The sequence below is a fragment of the Otolemur garnettii genome, unplaced genomic scaffold (genome assembly GCF_000181295.1).
Source record: "Otolemur garnettii isolate 467f Iridium unplaced genomic scaffold, OtoGar3 scaffold00010, whole genome shotgun sequence".
NCBI lineage: Eukaryota > Metazoa > Chordata > Mammalia > Primates > Galagidae > Otolemur > Otolemur garnettii.
Window position 1 is genome coordinate 15036827 of NW_003852405.1, and position 18622 is coordinate 15055448.

General features: G+C 36.4%; 1 protein-coding gene across 1 annotated transcript in view; it reads left to right on the forward strand.

Annotated features, from left to right (window-relative positions):
* Positions 1-18622, forward strand: part of ARHGAP29 (Rho GTPase activating protein 29) — a 59217-nt gene that overhangs the window by 26840 nt on the left and 13755 nt on the right. Inside the window, exons 7-15 of the mRNA XM_023509813.1 lie at positions 448-512; positions 916-1026; positions 1153-1233; positions 1416-1604; positions 2603-2740; positions 15801-15958; positions 16511-16650; positions 16927-17031; positions 18399-18497. Coding sequence (XP_023365581.1) covers positions 448-512; positions 916-1026; positions 1153-1233; positions 1416-1604; positions 2603-2740; positions 15801-15958; positions 16511-16650; positions 16927-17031; positions 18399-18497 — 1086 coding nt within the window. The remainder of the gene's footprint in view (positions 1-447; positions 513-915; positions 1027-1152; positions 1234-1415; positions 1605-2602; positions 2741-15800; positions 15959-16510; positions 16651-16926; positions 17032-18398; positions 18498-18622) is intronic.

The window sequence follows — 18622 nt, forward strand, 5'->3', positions numbered from 1 at the left end:
CACAGCACTCTACCCAGGGGGACAGTTTAAGGCTCTGTCTCAAGAAAAAAAAAAAAAAAAAGAATAACCTGACTAGCCTCATAAAGGGACAATACACAAGCCTAGGTCCCATCCTTCAGGGAGGTGAGATCTAGGCAAGTGTATTTCGAAAAAGTTCCCCAGTTGATTTTGAGAGCACTTAAGATTAAGTAAGAATCACTACATTAAGTCCTGGCCATGGTGACACATGTCTGTAGTTCCAGTCTCCAGAGAAGCAAGCCCAGGAGTTCAAGGCCAGCCTGGGCAACATAGAAAACCCCCCACCTCTTTTAAACAAAAGAAAAAATTGATGTGTTATATCTTGATGCACACTGGTATTAGTGATTGCTTTTTAACTGGGGAATTACAAATAATTTTAGAGTATAAAGAAGGAAAAAAAAACTAATTTTACCCTCTTTGGCCTTTCAGAGTTGGAGTCCACTAGAAATATTGTAAAGCTGGCAGAATCAACTAGAACCAACATTGGAGTACAGGTAAGGGTTCTGTGAACTTTTAGAGTTTTATCACAAAGGCAACTCAGATGAGCTTCCAGCCATGCCTTATAAAACCAGAAAGTATCAGTTAATATAGGAAAATGTTCGAATTCTAATCTTTTTATTGGCAAAAGTTTTTAAAATTTATATGATACCCATTATGAAAAAATGGGAATTTATAATTTTATATAAATAGTGTCTTGGTAGTTACTACTTTTACTATTTTTTATAGTAAATTATAATTCATTGGTTTTTTTTTTTACATAATCACATTTAGGACTAGCTATTTTTCTGGGAGGAAAAATCTAAACTTACAGTTATGCTTTTTGAAGAAGTGTGGTGGTGGGTCTGGAACTTTCATGCCATTGCTGTTATAAATTTTACTTCTCAATTTAAATTTTAGGAGTTTATGCCACTGCAGTCTCTATTTAATAATGCTCTTCTTAATGATATAGAGAGCAGTCACCTTTTACAACAAACAATTGCAGCTCTCCAAGCCAACAAATTTGTGCAGGTAAAGATTAATATATATGCATAACACACATTTTTTTTATGACAGTATATCTTTAGAAAACACCTCTAACACCTCTTTTCTTTCCTTTTTTTTTTTTTTTTTTTGTTTAAAAAATTTCCTTGACAGCCTCTACTTGGGAGGAAAAATGAAATGGAAAAACAAAGGAAGGAAATAAAAGAACTTTGGAAACAGGAACAAAACAAAATGGTTAGTGTTATAATAATACACCTGTTTGTGAACATCTAAAACTATCTGCAGTGGATAACGATCTACCTTGTACTTTGTAATTTCTCCAAAATACTGCCTTAACTATCTTGCCAAATATGCTGAAGACATTTGTATGGTCAGATTTCTTTTATATTCTATGTTTAATATTCTTTTCCATGTAGCTTGAAACAGAGACTGCTCTTAAAAAGGCAAAACTGTTATGTATGCAACGTCAAGATGAATATGAAAAAGCAAAATCTTCCATGTTTCGAGCAGAAGAGGAGCATCTGAGTTCAAGTGGTGGATTAGCAAAAAATCTGAACAAGCAACTAGAAAAAAAGAGAAGGTTGGAAGAAGAGGCTCTCCAAAAAGTAGTGATCTTTTTGTTATTTGCAAGTTGAATTCTTAATAATCTGCTAAGGGTTTTGTTCTCAAACTTGAGTACCTGTCAGGATCACCTGGAAGACTTGTCAAAACAGATTGTTGGACCTGTTTCCTCAGAGTTCAAGGATGAGGCCCAGAAAAGATAACGGGGCTTTTTTGTTGTTTTGTGCTTTTTTGGGAGACAGGATCTCCCCATTACCCAGGCTGGAGTGCAGTGGCACAATTATATCACACTGGGACCTTGAACTCCTAGGCTCAAATGATCCACTTCAGCCTCTCAAGACATAATTTACCATGCCCAGCTAGTTTTTAGACATTTTTTGTAGAGATGGGGGTCTCCCTCTGTTGCCTAATCTAGTCTTGAACTCCTGACCTAAGACAGTTCTCCTGCCTCAGTGGTTTATAATTTTAGCAAGTTCCCAGGTTATGCCAGTGTGGCTGGTGGGGATCTATACTTTGAGAACCTGTAAGCTAAGAAACTTTTGGGTTTTGGAGTTTGTGAAATAATATCTTTGAGAAAGTAGTAGTTTTAATATTTTTGCTTGAAAGTTCAGTAAGTTCACCTTTTAGGCAAGTGTGTGTGTGTGTGTGTGTATGTGTGTGTGTGTGTATACTAATGCCACCACCTAACAGCAAGGATAGGCTGAAGTTCTCTATTATTGATGAGATATGATTCAATAAATTCTGAAAGATTATATGAAAATGGTAAATGTAAGTAGAAAATGCTGATTTTAGATAGAAATGGACATTTATTTTATAGAAAACAATATACTGTTTTACAATATATTGTAAATCATACTTGAAATCATGTGCTCTTGAATTACTGACCAAAATGGATTATTTGTTATCATTATAAATATGCTGTTGAAAACAGAATATTCATGAATAATAGCTTTTTGATTATTTAGCTTTACTATAGTAATTTTTTGTTTCATAACATAAACTGTAGTAATTAGTGTTTTTTTTCCCTGTGGTATTCTTGAAGGTAGAAGAAGCAAATGAATTTTACAAAGCTTGTGTGACAAATGTTGAAGAAAGACGAAATGATCTTGAAAATACCAAAAGAGAAATTTTAACACAACTCCGGACACTTATTTTCCAGTGTGATCTTACCCTTAAAGCTGTAAGTAATTTCTTCAGTCTTTTGAAGGCAAGAGGAATATGGAAGCCTGTGTATCTGTAGAAGGGAAAGGAAGGCCTGATAAGTCATGATTCTTAGAGGATTTAAACCTGGGGGGAGTGGAGCATGTTGAATTTGAAAATTAACTTTAGTTTTTTCATAGTGATAAATAATTGAAGTTACTTCCCCCATATCCCCTGGACTGATGATTTGTTTGTTAAAATTGAAGTCTGAAAGTTGGAAATTGCCTCTAAACCACAATCTTTCTTGGCTTGATTGGTAAAATTGATTTGACCCCTGAAACTTCTGTTCATGCTTTGAGATCTAGTTTCAAAATTTGAGCAAACTAAATGTTAAAATTGAACCCATTGATTTATCTGAAGACAAAGCATCCTGCCTGCAAGTGTTTTCATTTACCTCTTTATTATACATTTTAATAGAACCCTTTTTGGTGTATCATCCGTGAGCTTTAATGCCTCTAAATACAATGTCTGTGTAAGTACCACCACAGTCAGGATTCAGAACAATTCTCTCACTTCAAAATATAATAATTCCTCTGTGCTGCGCTTCATAGTCAAACTTTCTACTCCCCTGGCAAGTAATGATCTGTTCTTAGTAGTTTGGTCTTTTCCAGAGTGTCACATAAATGAAATCATGCATTATATAACCTTTTGAGACTGGCTTCTTTTACTCTGCACAGTGCCTTTGAGATTCTTCAATGTTACGGATGTTCCAACAATTGATTTCTTTTTATTGCTGAGTAGTATTCCCTTCTGTGACTGTACCACAGTGTTTATCCATTCACCAGTTGGGTATTTGTGTTGTTTCTAGTCTGGGATAATTATGAATAGAATTATAAGAATATTTGTATTTCTAGGGTGAAGACCCAGCAGTGGGATTCCTCGTTGGTTGCTAAGTGTATAGTTACCTTTATAAGAAGTTGCCAAACTGTTTTACACAGCGACTGTAATTTTTTTTTAAATTCTAACCAGCGGTGTTTGAGAATTCCAGTTGTTTATGTCCTTGATATTTGTCAGTTGGTGTTTTTTTAATTGTAGCTGTTCTAATAGGTGTGCAGTGGTATCTAATTATGGTTTTGATTTATGTTTCCAGAATGACTAATGATATTGTGCCTCCTTCCAACTGTTGATATACAATCTGTAATTTGGCTATTTTTTTTAAAACTGGCTTGTTCATTTTCTTATTGTTGAGCTTCCATATATTTTCTCTCATTCTGAACTTCTTTTCTTATTCTGTTAGCAGTGTCTTTCAGGGAACAAAATTTTAATTTTGGTGGCATCCAGCTTATCAGTCTCTTCTTTTATGGGTTATACTCTTAGTGTTACATCTAACACTAGATGTAACAAGAACGTTTGTAACACAAGAATGTTTCACCTAACCCATGATCACAACTGTTTCTCCCATATTTTCTACTAGAAGTTTTATAGTTTTACATATAGACATATGATCCATCTAGAGTTAATTTTTGTGGGAGCTGTAAGGTGTAGGCTGGTGTTCATCTTTAGCATATGGGTGTTAAAATTATACCCAAGGGATTTTAATTTATGAAGATGACATGGAGAGTCCAATGCCATTGCAGGAATTTATTATTTACATTTCCCAAGAGAAGGGAGCGTGTCAGTCCACATAAGACCACAAGGGAAATATCAAGTTTGGCAATCATAAGCAAGGGAGCTGAGTAGAGTTTTCACTGGGTTTCCTTGGGAAAGGCAAGGCAGGCAAGGAAAAGTTTAGGATTGGCTAGTTGAGTAGTTCCAGCAGACTTTGGGTCATGGGGATTGTCTCTGGTTGCCTCGTACCTGGCTCTGGGATCATTTAAGGCAGAAAAAATAATTGACTTGGTATGTAAAAGTTTGATAAGGAGGCTATAGACTTGGGACTTGTTGGTTTTTATAGAAAAGATGTGATTCTAGCTGAGCCCTTGGCTGTCTCTTAAGAATTGGCTATCCTGGGAGGAGCAGTCTCTGTCTAGCTGGCATGCTTGTTAACAAAGCAGCTGTTCTCTGAGTCATTTCTCCCAGTCTCAATTCCCAGTTGTCCCGAATTCAGACTATTTTATTCTTTCTTTCCGCCTGATCTCTCAGCTGCTTATAATGTATAATCACTTAGCACCTCTAACTTGACACATTATTGATTGGCAATTTTACACAGAAATTATCCATGTCACCAGGTAGCTCATTACCTCTTAGCAATGTGTTAAGATACCAAAATATTATAAAATAGAGAAAATTAAAAACGTGGTTAGTATAAATGTCCACTTTTTTCAGTATCGTTTGTTGAAAACACTGTGCCATTTTCATGAAGTTGCCTTTGCATCTTTGTTAAAAATCAGTTGACCATATTTATGAGTGTCTATTTCTGTATTCTCTATTTTGTTGCATTAATGTGCTTGTCAGTCCTTTTGCCATAATCCCACTTCTTTTTTTTTTTTTATTGTTTTGGATTCGTTGAGTATACAAAGAACCCAGTTACACTGATTGCATTTGTTAGGTAAAATCCCTCTTATAATTGTGTCCCGCCCCCAAAAGGTGTGTTACTCTTGCTTTATTGGACTAGTCGGGCAGTAGTATGTATGTTCCAGCTGGAACAATTCTTTTTCAGAATTGTTTGAGCATTTAATGTCCTTTGACTTTCCAGAAAAACGTTGGCATCTTGTTTATAAATACAAAAAAACTTGCTAACGTTTTGTTGGAATTGTATTAAATCTTAGATCAGATTGGGGAGAATTGACTGAACTATAGTCATTCAATCTGTGAACATTTGTCTCTTCAGTTATTAACATCTTTGGTTTTGAAAAAAATCACTTTGTTGAAACCATTTGTATTAAAAACATATAAATTTTTCTATTTATATGTGTATATATGTATTGATCTGATTTAATTTCAAATTCCTATTCATTGTCAATATTTAGGAATACACAGTTGATTTTTTTATATGTTGATATTTGTCTATTGCAACCTTGCTAAACTCACTTGTTTAGGAGTTTTTTGTCGATTCCTTAGGGTTCTCTACGTAGAAAATCATGTTATCTGCACTTAGGGACAGCTTTATAGACATAAAGCCTTTCCAATCTGTATTCCTGTTATTTCTTTGCACTAGCTATGGCTTCCAGTATATTGTGAGACAGGAGTAGGGAGAGAAGACATCCTTGCCTTGTTCTTCATCTTAGAGGGAAAGCCCTCCATCTTTCACGGTTAAGTATGATGATAGGTGTAGGTTCTTTGAAGATGTCTTTTATCCTATTAAGGGATTTCCACTTTTTCTAGTTTGCTGAGAATTTTATCATTAATAAATCTTGGATTCTGCCATATGCTTTTTGCATTGTTTGATGTGATCATGTAGTTTGTCTAATTCAGCCTGTTCACGTGGATGGTGGGTTACATTGATACCTGAGGGTTGATCTAGCCTTGCATTCCTAGAATAAGCCCTTCTTGTTTACGGTGAAGAATTGTTTCTTTTATATATTGCAGGATTTAGTTTGCTGATATTCGAGGGTTTAAAAAATTTCTCTTCTCTATTAGGAAAAGATAGGTATATCTTCTTTTGTTCTTATATTGTTCTTATCTGGTTTTTAAAATATCAGGATAATTCTGACCTTATAAAATGAATTAGGAAGTATTCCCCCTTATCCTATTTTCTGGAAAAGATTGTGTCAAATTTCAGTCATTTCTTCTTTAAATGTTTGTGGGATTACCCTGATGAAAGTATCTGGGCTTGGAGTTTTTTTGGGTTTGGGGTTTTTTTTGTTTTTGTTTTTGTTTTTGTTTTTTGCAGTTTTTGGCCGGGGCTGGGGTTTGAACCCGCCACCTCCAGCATATGGGGCTGGCACCTTACTCCTTTGAGCCACAGGTGCTGCCCAGCTTGAGGTTTTTAGTTCCTGTTAGTTTAAGATTTTTTTACTGTGCATTCAATTTCTTTTGATTTCTGTTCAACTTAATTATTTCTCCTTAAGTGAATTTCACTTATTTGTAGCTTTTGTATAATTAGTCTTTTTTATCTAAGTTGTTGAATTTATGTGCATCGTGTGTATTACAGTATTCTGTAAGGCTGCAGTGATATTCTCTCCCTCATTCCTGAAGTAGCAATTTGCATCTTCTTTCCCTTTGGTCAGTTTGGCAAGAAGTTTATAAATTTTATTGACTTTTTTTTTTTAAGCAGGTTTTAATTTATCATTTTTTCCCCTCTTTTTTTTTCAATTTTATTGATTTCTGCATTTTTTAGTTTCTTCGAGGCAGAAACACTATTCTTTGAGATCTGCTTTTCTAATACAATGTTTAATTATTTAAAAACTCCCTCTCTAAATAACATATACAACTATTAGGTACCCACAATACTTTAAAATTTAAAAAAATTTTTTTTTTCTTTTTGAGACAGCGTCTTATTCTGTTGTTGTGGCATCCGCCTACCTCATAGCAACCTCAAAACTCCTGGGTTCAACCAATTCTACTGCCTCACCCTCCCTAGTAGCTAGGCTATGGGTGCCCACCACAATACCCAGCTAATGTTTCTATTTTTAATAGAAATGGGTGTCTCGCTTTGGCTCAGGCTGGTTTTGATCCTAAGCTCCAGGAATCCTGTAGCCTCCGCCTCTCAGAGTGCTAGGATTACAGGCATGAGCTACCACACCTGGCCAAAAATAAAAAAATTTTTAAGACTCAGGCTGAAAACAAAACAAACCAAAAAATTTCCCTGTCTAAGCACTGCTTATCTACATTCCACAGATATTGAAATGTTGTATTTTCATTTTTGTTCAGTTTAAAGTATTTTCTAATTTCCCTTGTGACTTCCTCTTTGACCTGTGGATAATGTAGATGTTTGTTGTTTAGTTTCTAAGTATTTGAGGATTTTCTGGACATCTTTCTGATATTTCTAGTTTAATTGATTTCTAATTTAATTCCATTATGGTGGAAGAAGTATTTTGTCTGATCTCCAGTCTCTTAAATTTGTTATGGTTTGTTTTATACCCCAGAATATGAATCATAAACAAGTAGTAATACATAAAAAGCAGAAATCAATAAAATTAAAAAGGAAAAATAGAGAAAAATCAAGGAAACCAAAAGTAGTTTCTTTGAAAAGTTTAGTGGTGAATGTTCTAGTGTGAACTTGAAAAGAATGTGTATTCTGTTTTTGGGGGTTTTTTTGTTGTTGTTTTTTTTTTTTTTTGTATTCTGTTGTTGACTGGGGTGTTTCATAAATGTGAATTAGTTCCTGTTAGTTTAAGATGTAATTTATTGGCTCAGCACCTGTAGCTCAGAGGTTAGGATGCTGGCCACATATACCAGGGCTGGTGAGTTCAAACCTGGTCCAGGCCTGCTAAACAACAGCGGTGACAACAACAAAAAAATAGCCAGGCTTTGTGGCGGGTGCCTGTCGTCCCAGCTAGTTGGGAGGCTAAGGCAAGAGAATCGCTTAAGCCCAAGAGTTGAAGGTTGCTTGAACTGTAACGGCATAGCACTCTACTGAGGGCAACATAGTGAGATTCCATCTCAAAAACAAACAACCCCCCCACACACGCTATTATTATATGATCTTGGCCAATTGATCCTTTTATCTTTAAGAATGTCTCTTGGCTCGGCGCCTGTGGCTCAATCGGCTGAGGCGCCAGCCACGTACACCTAAGGTGGCGAGTTCGAATCCCCAGCCCGGGCCCGCCAAACAACAATGATGGCTGCAACCAAAAAATGGCCAGGCGTTGTGGCGGGCGCCTGTGGTCCCAGCTACTTGGGAGGCAGAGGCAGGAGACTCGCTTGAGCCCAGGAGTTGGAGGTTGCTGTGAGCAGTGAAGCCATAGCACTCTACCCAGGGGGACAGCTTGAGGCTCTGTCTCAAAAAAAAAAAAAAAAAAAAAGAATGTCTCTTTATCTTTGTAAATTTGCTTGCTTTTTATTCTACTTTATTTAATATTGATATAGTTACTTCAGTTTTGTTTTGAGCATGGTATATCTTTTGCCATTCTTTTATTTTTAATTTTACCATTACATTTAGAATGACTTTTTTATATAGTATACAGATAGTATATCCTTCCATCTTGATTTTTTTTAAAAATCTACTTTGACAGTTTCTATCTTTATTTTTAAAGTAGAGTGTTTACATGGGGTGCCCAATCTTTTTTTTATCTCTGTTGCACACCGGAAGAGGAAGAATTGTCTTGGGCTACACATGAAATATGCAAACACTAATGAAAGATGATTAGTAAAAAAAAAAAAAAAAAAGGCCCATGCCTGCTTTTTATGATATCTGACACTACAGATGAGCTGAAAAAATCCTCACAGAATTAGCATGCAGCCTGTGGGCCCACAGATTGGGCAACCCTAGGTTAGACCATTTATATTTAATGTACATGTATGTTCTGTTTTCCTTCATATTTTTCCCTTTTCCTGTCTTCTTTTGGATGAATTGATAATTTGCTAGTCTTACATTTTTATTTGTCTATTTGTTGGATTTTTAAAATATCTTTCTATGGGTTTTTTCCTTTTAAAAAATTATTACGATAAAAAACATAAAATATACCATCCTAACCATTTTTTTTAAATTTCAAAATATTAAGGAAGTACAAATGTTTTAGGTTACATAGTTCCTTTTAAATGCTTGAATCCCAGCTAAAGGTGTGCCCACCACCCTGTTAGTGTTCATACCTGTTAGGTAAGTTTTGCCTCTTTCCTTCTCTCCCCTCTTCCTGGTTGATTTTCCTCTGTGCACATGTGTGCTTACTGGTTAGTTCCAATAGTGAGTACATGTGACTTTTGTTTCTCCATTCTTGAGACACTTCACTTAGAATGGTCTCCACTTCCATCCAAATTGTTGCAAAAGATAATGATTAATCTTTTTCTGTGGCTCAGTAGTACTTAATGATATATATATTAATCCACTCATGAATCACTGGGCATTTGGCTGATTCTACATCTTTGCAATTGTGAATTGTGCTGCCCATTTGAGTGCCCATATCTTTTTAATGGAAAGGTTTTTTTTTCCCCCTTTGGGTAAATACTCAAATCCTCAAGGAATAGGATTGCCAGATTGAATGGTAGGCCTACTTTTAGTTCTGCTGTTTTCCCTAGAGGTTGTGCTAACTCTCAGTCCCACCAACAGCGTATAAGCATTTCTTTTTCTCTCCATCTGTGCCAGCATCTCTTGTTTTGGACTTTGACTTGAATACTATTCTAATTGGGGTAAGGTGGTAGCTCAGGGTTTTAATTTGCATTTCCTTGATAATTAGTGACATTGAGCATTTTTTCATGTTTCTTGACAATTTGTCTTTTGAGAAGCTTCTGTTCATGTCTTTTGCTCACTTTTTAATAGAGCTGCTTGTTTTTTCTTGCCGATTTGCTTGAGTTTGTTGAAAATTCTGTTTTTAGCCCTTTATTGGATGTGTAACTTATTTGTATGGTTTTTTTTAATTGATTGCACTAGGGATTGAGATACATACACACATATACATACATGTGTGTATATATATACACACATACATACATATATGCACGCACTCTCAATTTTTCATTGTCTACTTAGAACTAGTATTTTGCTACTTCAGAGAGAATATAGAAACATAACCACTGTGTAATTCCCTTACCTACTCTGCATAGTAATTAATATATGTATATTATGTCTGAATACATTGAAAATGTCACCAGATCATCTTATTAATTTTGCTTATATTATAAAGAAGTTAAGAGGAGAAGACTAGTCTCTTTACACAGATATTTACCATTTCTTTTAATTGTTCTTTCATTCTGTGCTTCCAGCTTCACTCTGGTAATATTTCCCTTTTGTCTACAGAACTTCCTTTTCCAATTATTTTATAGACGGTCTTCTGGCGATGAGTTCTTAAGTAGGGTGACCAGACATCCCGCTTTTCAACAATTTGTCCTATGGCATTTTTAAAAAGTCCCGATTTTTGGACAGAATGCACGAACAGACTGGAGAACAAGAAGGGAATATACGGTTTCCGGCCGCCATATGGCTATTACGCCAGAATATGAGTTTTATATTATTTTTGTTAATTTTATAATGTTAAACTGTAATAAATAATTGCTGAGAAGTGATTATGAGAACTGCTTATCAAAGTTTGCCTTGTTAGGCCCTGCCTGCCCCGTCCCCTGCCCCGCGCCCCAGGCCCCCGCTCCGCCCCCCCCATGTTGTCCCGCCTTACAGATGTTAAAATCTGGTCACCCTATTCTTAAGTTGTCATTCATCTGAGAATGTCCTTGTTTTATCTTTATTTCCAAAGGACATTTTCCTTTGATACAGAATTCTGTAGAAAATTAAATTCTGTATCCATTAAATTCCAAATGCAGAATTTAATTCTTTCTTTCTCTGCTTTAAAAATGTTATCCCACTGCCTTCTGGCCGCCCTAGTTTCTCTTGAGAAATCCACAAGCATTTGGATCATTCTTCCCCTATGTGGGTATGTTATTTTTGACTGCTTTTAAGATTATTTTTGGTTTTCATCAGTTTAATTAATGTATCTGGGTATGGTTTTTGCTGTTTTGCCTCTTTTGGATTCATTGAACTTGATTCTTCAAGTTTGACTCTTGCAAAATTTGGAAAGTTTTTAGCTATCATTACTTAAGTTTTGGGGGTGGGGTGTCACTCTCTTCTCTTCCTCAAGATTCAGTGACTCAAATAAATGCTAGACCTTTTGCTGTTCTCCCACAGGTTTGGAGATTCTCTGTTTTTTCACCAGTCTTTTTTCCCTGTTTTTTTTTTAATCATTCTGTTGATCTGTCTTCACATTTACTGACTCTTTATTATCTCCATTCTCCTGCACATCCAGTAAATTTTTTGTTTTGGATATTTTATTTTTCAGTAGGAAGATTTCATTTTGTTTCTTTTTTATTAGCCTCCATTTTTTGGGTGAGATTTCTGTTTTTCTATGTTTCAAGATTGGTTGAACTTTTTTAAACCATTATTATAGCTGTGTTTAGAGTTTTCATCTGATAATCCCAGTGTCTAAAGCATTTCAGTGTTGACGTCTGTTTTCTATTGTGATTTGTTGAGATTTTCCTGTTTCTTTGAGTAAAAAGTAATTTTGGATAATATCCTAGACATTTTCAATATTATTTTATGTGATTTGAGTCCTGTTTGTAAACCTGTATTTGACATTGCATTTTTTACAACTTCAGCAGGTGTATGTTAGAGTGACTTTCCGTCTTCTTTTTTTTTTTTTTTTGCAGTTTTTTTTGGCCGGGGCTGGGTTTGAACCTGCTGCCTCCAGCGTATGGGGTCGGTGCCTTACTCCTTTGAGCCACAGGCACCGCCCTACTTTCCATCTTCTAAGTGATTCTTTGCCCAGTCCAGGAAGCTGGTGTCTGCCTACTGTGTTTTCCTACAGGGCTGTGAGGATAAAGAGAAGAAAGCAACGGGAATTTCATATCCCTCTCTCTTTAGACCACAATTCATCTGGTCATAAAGGAGGATTCCCTTCAGAGGTTTAGGTGTCTCTTCAGCTGCTATTGTTGTCACTACTGCTAAGGCAAGAGAGAAAACAAACATACAAGAGAAACTAGGGAGTTTCCCCCATTGTTTGGGTCACATCTCCTACCACCACCCACTTCTGTTCCTTGGGCTAGGAGCCCTCGATGTCTGTCTATGACCAGTTAGCACTTCTGGGAACCTGGATGTCTTTGAGTAGGAGCCCAGCACAGCTGGCAAACATATTACTGGATTGGTCATACTTTGGATTGTACCATATTTCCACAGCCTACCTGCTACCATTTGCTTTTCAGAGTCCTCAGAAGCTATCTGTGCGTTCTGTCTAGGGTTTTTAGGTGAATTCAGTGGGAGACTGGGGGTAAGGAGTTCATTCCATCTGTACCAGAAACCTTCCTTAAAATGTTTCTGTGTGCTTTAAAATTTGTATCTACAACTATTATGTACTCATAATAATTTAAAAGTTTAAAAATAAACTAAAATTATATCCCATTCGTTTACTAAATTGTCATTCATATGTGATTAACTCAGAATCATAAAATGACTTAAAGTATAAAATTCCAGGATTCACAATTTTCTTATAACTCATGTAGGCTAACCATTTATCTTTGACAAATCTGTTTACCTTACACAATAAAGTAGCTAAGATTGGATATATACCTGCCAGTATACTAAGCTCTTCATCTACATTAACAAACTCATTTAATTCTCACAAAATTCTAGTCAGTCTTTAGCTTCCTTTTACTGAGAAAATTAAAGTTTAAAAAGCTTTCTCAAAATGTGGTCCTTGGACCAGTCACATTGCCATTACTTTGGAAGCCTCATCATGAGGAATGCAGAATCTTGGGTCTCAGCAGAGACCTTTGGAATCATAATCTGCATTTGAACAAGATCCCCCAGGTGATTCATTTGCACATTAACTTTTCCAAAGCTCTGGCTTAAAGAAGTTATAAATAACTTGATCCAGGGCACCCAGCATGCAGGTTATCTTTGCAGGTTACCTTTATGTTCAAGAGAGTACAGGCAGTCCCTGAATTGTGTATAGCTTGCATTTACGAGTGTTACAAACATCCACCTGACATCCAACTTGCACTTACAAATGGAGTCTATTACAGGTAATAGGTAAATGTACCCGTTCCAACTTACACACAAATTCAACTTAATAACAGACCTACAGAACCTATCCACCTTTAACTGAAGAGTGTCCCAAGATAGCCAGTTGCTGGACGTAAGTTGTACCATATGCAGTTTGAATTTCCTTTGTTCCCTGAAGGAATTAGGGCACAAATAAGCTATTCCCTCATGTACATTTTTCAAATACTATTTATGCTGAATCAATTGTCCTAAGGGAAATGCCTGTCTACATTGAAAAGGACTCAGAAGCTAATCAGAGTTCAGCCCATCATCTGGTATGTCAGGAGAGATAAAGAGGAAAGATGGCAGTCTTTGAAATGACATAATGCTAATCAAAATTTAGCATTCATTCACATTGCTTCCCTTAAATATGTTGCCCACACAAGAGCTGAAGTGGGATCTTTTTAAAATTTATTGTTTATTTTATTTCATTTATTTTTTGAGACAAGGTCTTGCTCTGTTGTGCAGGCTAGAGTCTAGTGGCAGCATAACAGCTCACTGCTATTATGAACTCAAGCAATCAGTCTTCTGGTCTCAGCCTTTGGAGTACCTGGGACTACAGGTGTGTACCACCACACCTGGCTACTTTTTAAATTTTTTTGTTCAAATAGGGGGTCTTGCTATGTTGCCCAGGCTGGTCTTGAATTCCTGGCCTCAAGTAGTCCCCTGCCTTGGCCTCCCAAAGCACTGGAATTATAGGTATAAGCCACTGACCTTTACCAAAGTGGCATTTTAAAGAATAGATCAGATCATGTTTTCTAGCTTTGCTTAACACTGTCTACTGGATTCCCTGTTGCACTTAAATTCAGATTCCTCATCATGGGTAAGGTACCTGCTTCCCTGTCTGGCTTTATCTCAGATTTCAGCTCCACCCCTTTCAATGTGCTTCAGCCATATTGACCGAATTCTTTTTCTTGAGCAGGACAAACTTCCCATTCACCCGTTCACTTTCTCACTACCTCTTCTTGTTTGGATTGGTGTTCTCCCAGAAGCTCTGCATTGGCTCTTTCTTACATGAGATCTCCTCACACAGGCCTTTCCAAACCTACAACACTGAAAATACCCTTCACATGCCTGGTCATACTCTATAATTTGACATTCTTATAGAGTATTTCAGCACCAGATAGTATTTACATGGTCTGTTACTTCTCTTTGATACCACTCTCAGGATAACATGGGTGCAGGTCTTTGAGGACCAGCATTTCATATATTTACCTTTATATACCCAAAGCCTAGGTTTTCGTGAGCATCAAATTAGTTGAAGTAAACTTCTGAGAATAGGTCTGGCATACTGTGTGCCCTTGTCAACTACTGTTATTGTTACTGTAAGTAGGTGTAATGATAATGTGTTTGGGCATTTGTAGAAATTCAACAGAATAAAGCATTTGGAATAGATTCAAGATAACATCTAATTGTAAAAATTGAGTACTATAAAAGATTAAGCATTTCTATTTTTATAGGATTGAAAGTGTGAAAACAATCAAAATAATGGTGCTTTTTTATTTTAAATAATGGTACTTCAATTGGAAAATTTTTTCTTATGTTTTTCACTTAAGAATTTAGACAGTTTTGGTTAGACCATCATGGTGTATAGCTGAGGATCTTTTTTTTTTTTTTTTTTTTTTTGAGACAGAGCCTCAAGCTGTCCCCCTGGGTAGAGTGCCGTGGCATTACAGCTCACAGCAACCTCCAACTCCTGGGCTCAAGCGAGTCTCCTGCCTCCGCCTCCCAAGTAGCTGGGACCACAGGCGCCCGCCACAACGCCCGGCTATTTTTTGGTTGCAGCCGTCATTGTTGTTTGGCGGGTCCGGGCTGGGGATTCGAACCCGCCACCTTAGGTGTACGTGGCTGGCGCCTTAGCCGGTTGAGCTATAGGCGCCGAGCCTGAGGATCTTTAAAAACACATCCATTGGTGGGACAGGGTGGTTCACTCCTGTAATCCTAGAACTTTGGGATGCCCAGGTGGGAAGCTCCCTTGAGGCCAGGAGCTGGAGACCAGCCTGGAGAATAGCAAGACCCCATCCCTACAAAAATTAAAAATTAGCTAGGCATGGTGGTGCTCACACGTAGTCCTAGCTACTCAGAAGGCTGAGGCAGGAAAATGGCTTGAGCCCAGGAGTTTGAGGTTGCTGTGACCTGTGATGATCAATGCATTCTAGCCCAGGCAGTACAGGAGATTTTGTTTACAAAGAAAAACAAAAAGCAAACACATCTATCTCCTAAAATTACGAACCAGTAGGGATGTGGGGTTTTTAAAAATCTTAACTAGTTTAAACCAGTTTTGCTGGAAGTGATGGCTCCTGGATATTAAAACTACTCCCCCAGTCTTTACTTTCAACCATATCAGACAATATAGTATGCGCAGAGTGATGTTCAGTATTGTATACTTTGCTGAATGGCTTTTTATTGGTGCTGTCATTGAAATAAATGTGTATTTGTATAGCGGATCTATATCTCTCTCTTGTCTCTGTGACTGTAGGTAACAGTTAACCTCTTCCAGATGCAGCACCTGCAGGCTGCCTCCCTTGCAAACAGTTTACAGTCTCTCTGTGATAGTGCAAAACTCTATGACCCAGGCCAAGAGTACAGTGAATTTGTCAAGGCCACAAATTCAACTGATGAAGAAAAAGTTGATGGGTGAGAATTAATATATAAATTAATAGATAACAACGTTTCTTGCTAAGTTTCTGTCTAGTATAAGGAGATGTCTTTTTTAACATTAGCAGAATTAACTTTAAATTTTCTTGAATATTTTTAATGTCATTTTATGACTTCTAAGTAGATATATTTAAGGAATAGATGTAATTCACTTGAGCAGAGCTTGCCATTTTGACACATTCCTCAGTTCTTTGTGATATAAAATTCCTTTGGAAATGGCAAATAATGGCCATACAGATTTTGAATGTCTATAAAATATGACCTATGTTATATATTGTATGTTTTGAAAGTTTAACCATGACATGAATTATTGACTATACTTTGGCTACTCCTGTTCACATTTCCATGGTAATAAGTACAGATAACTAAAATATTTCACTTACATCTCTTACAAGAAGCTGAACCATGTGATATGGTCTGTTCTTAATATTTAGTTTATCTACATTAAGATTTTCTGAATATAAAATAGACTGATTATTAGTCATTCTTCTGAGTGCTAAGTTTCATTTCTTTTTTTCTTTTTTTTTTAAGGAATGTAAATAAACAGTTAGTAAATAGTCCCCAGACTTCTGGATATACACCTGCTGACTCTTTAGAGGATGTTGTGCGCCTTCCTGACAGTTCTAATAAAATCGAAGAGGACAGATGTTCTAACAGTGCAGATGTAACAGGTAGTTTTCTATACTAAAGCAGAGTGCTAATTTATAAAAGATCAGGTTGTTCCTATGTGATTGTGAAATAATTGGGAGCTCTGGACTTTAACGCCATAGGCTCTAGGTGGGGAAGTTTATGAGAGCGTCTTCATAGTTGTAACTACCATGATTGTCTTAAAGTTGATAATTGGTCATTGTTAAAGAAATATGAATTGTCTTATTTTATAGAATGTCAGTATTTTGCCTTGACAGATCCACCTGTAGTTAAGTTTGACTTTACTCTTTTTCTTAAAGGTCCTTCTTCTATAAGATCATGGGCATTTGGGATGTTTAGTGACTCTGAAAGTACTGGAGGGAGCAGCGAATCTAGATCCCTGGATTCAGAATCTGTAAGTCCAGGTACGTAAATATTTAAGTCTAGCAGTGAAAATTCAGTGTATGATTAATCCTCTTTCTGAGTATTTTTTAGCTACCTTAACTTTATAATGAACTGTCTCATGCATCTCATACATGGGAGAGTATGAATACATGTAAAGCCTAAAAAATAAACCCTGATATATTCACTACCTAGCCTAGGAAGTAGATCATTAGCAGTACGTTAGAAGTCCCCTGTATACACCTCCTTGATAACATCACCCTGTCTCCCACTAGAATAAACCTTATGCTGAATTTTTGAAGTCATTCCCTTGCTATTTTTAATGTTTTTAGTACCTGATAATGGGTGAAGATCTGGAGATTCCTTACCCAGGACAGAGGAATATATTGGGACATGACAGCTATCTGCAAATACCAGAAGTAAAAAGGAATTAAAATTAGAGTGTCCGTTTGCTCCTTTGGGGAAAAATATGACTAAAGATTGGAACTTATAGGGAGGCAGATTTCTGTTCCATAATATAAGGAATCCATTTTACAATTTAACAGTTCTAAGGTGGAATGTTTGACCCTGTGATTTCTTGGTTATTAAGGAACACATTGAAAGCAAAAACTAAATGACCACCTTTAAGCATATTGTGAAAAGAAATCCTTTTAGGAAGAGGATTTTTAGCCTTTCTAACTGTGAATTAAGACTAAGGCCTTCAGTTAAACTGAGCTGAATTCCACCCCTTAGATACAGGCCTGTTTGTAGTGTCAGCAGGGAGTAAATAAACCTCATTCACAGTCCAGCTGCTTCCGGACATGCTTTGATGCACATGGCCATGTCCTTTGTGGACAGAGCTTGAATCCTGTGTTCTCCACTCCTTGCCAGGGATCATTGGGCTGTTCATATTTCCCAGTGTCCTGCCTTAGAGTAATATAAATGGGATGTTACTATTGTGTTGTTCAGAGATTTTTGTGTATTTTAGAAAGCTTTAGGTTGTATCATATATGTTTATTTAGAACTTAATTCAACAAACATTTAATGACAACTTTATTGTTATGTCACCAGTTCTAGTAGATATTAGGTATAAGATGTGAATGGAAAATACTCCTTGCCCTTGTGGAGTTTACAGTCTCTAGCACTTACTGTCAGAAGTTGGCTATAAAGTCCCATTGCAATATATAGTCCTCAGTTTTAAATTTGTTTGAAACAGTCATATTTGGTTAAATTTTCTTTTGTTCTTAGAAATAAATATCAGAATTCCCCATTATGCATAGAATGAGAATGGATTTTTACATTGAAGCTAATAGGACAGTAGGACTTAACATTATTCCCAAAGAGTTTCATTACCCATTTCTAAAATCTTACAATGAATGGTCAGATAATTGTATCCACAATTTTCTTTTAGGAGACTTCCATCGAAAACTTCCACGAACTCCATCCAGTGGAACCATGTCCTCTGCAGATGATCTAGATGAGAGAGAGCCACCTTCCCCTTCAGAAGCTGGTATTGTATTCACCTGAATTGTCCCATTATACAAGTTGAATCAGTAGCACTGCATGATATTAGAAAAGTAGTATGACTTTCAAGAATCATTACTTTGCTATGTATTAAGCAAAAGGTACCACTGT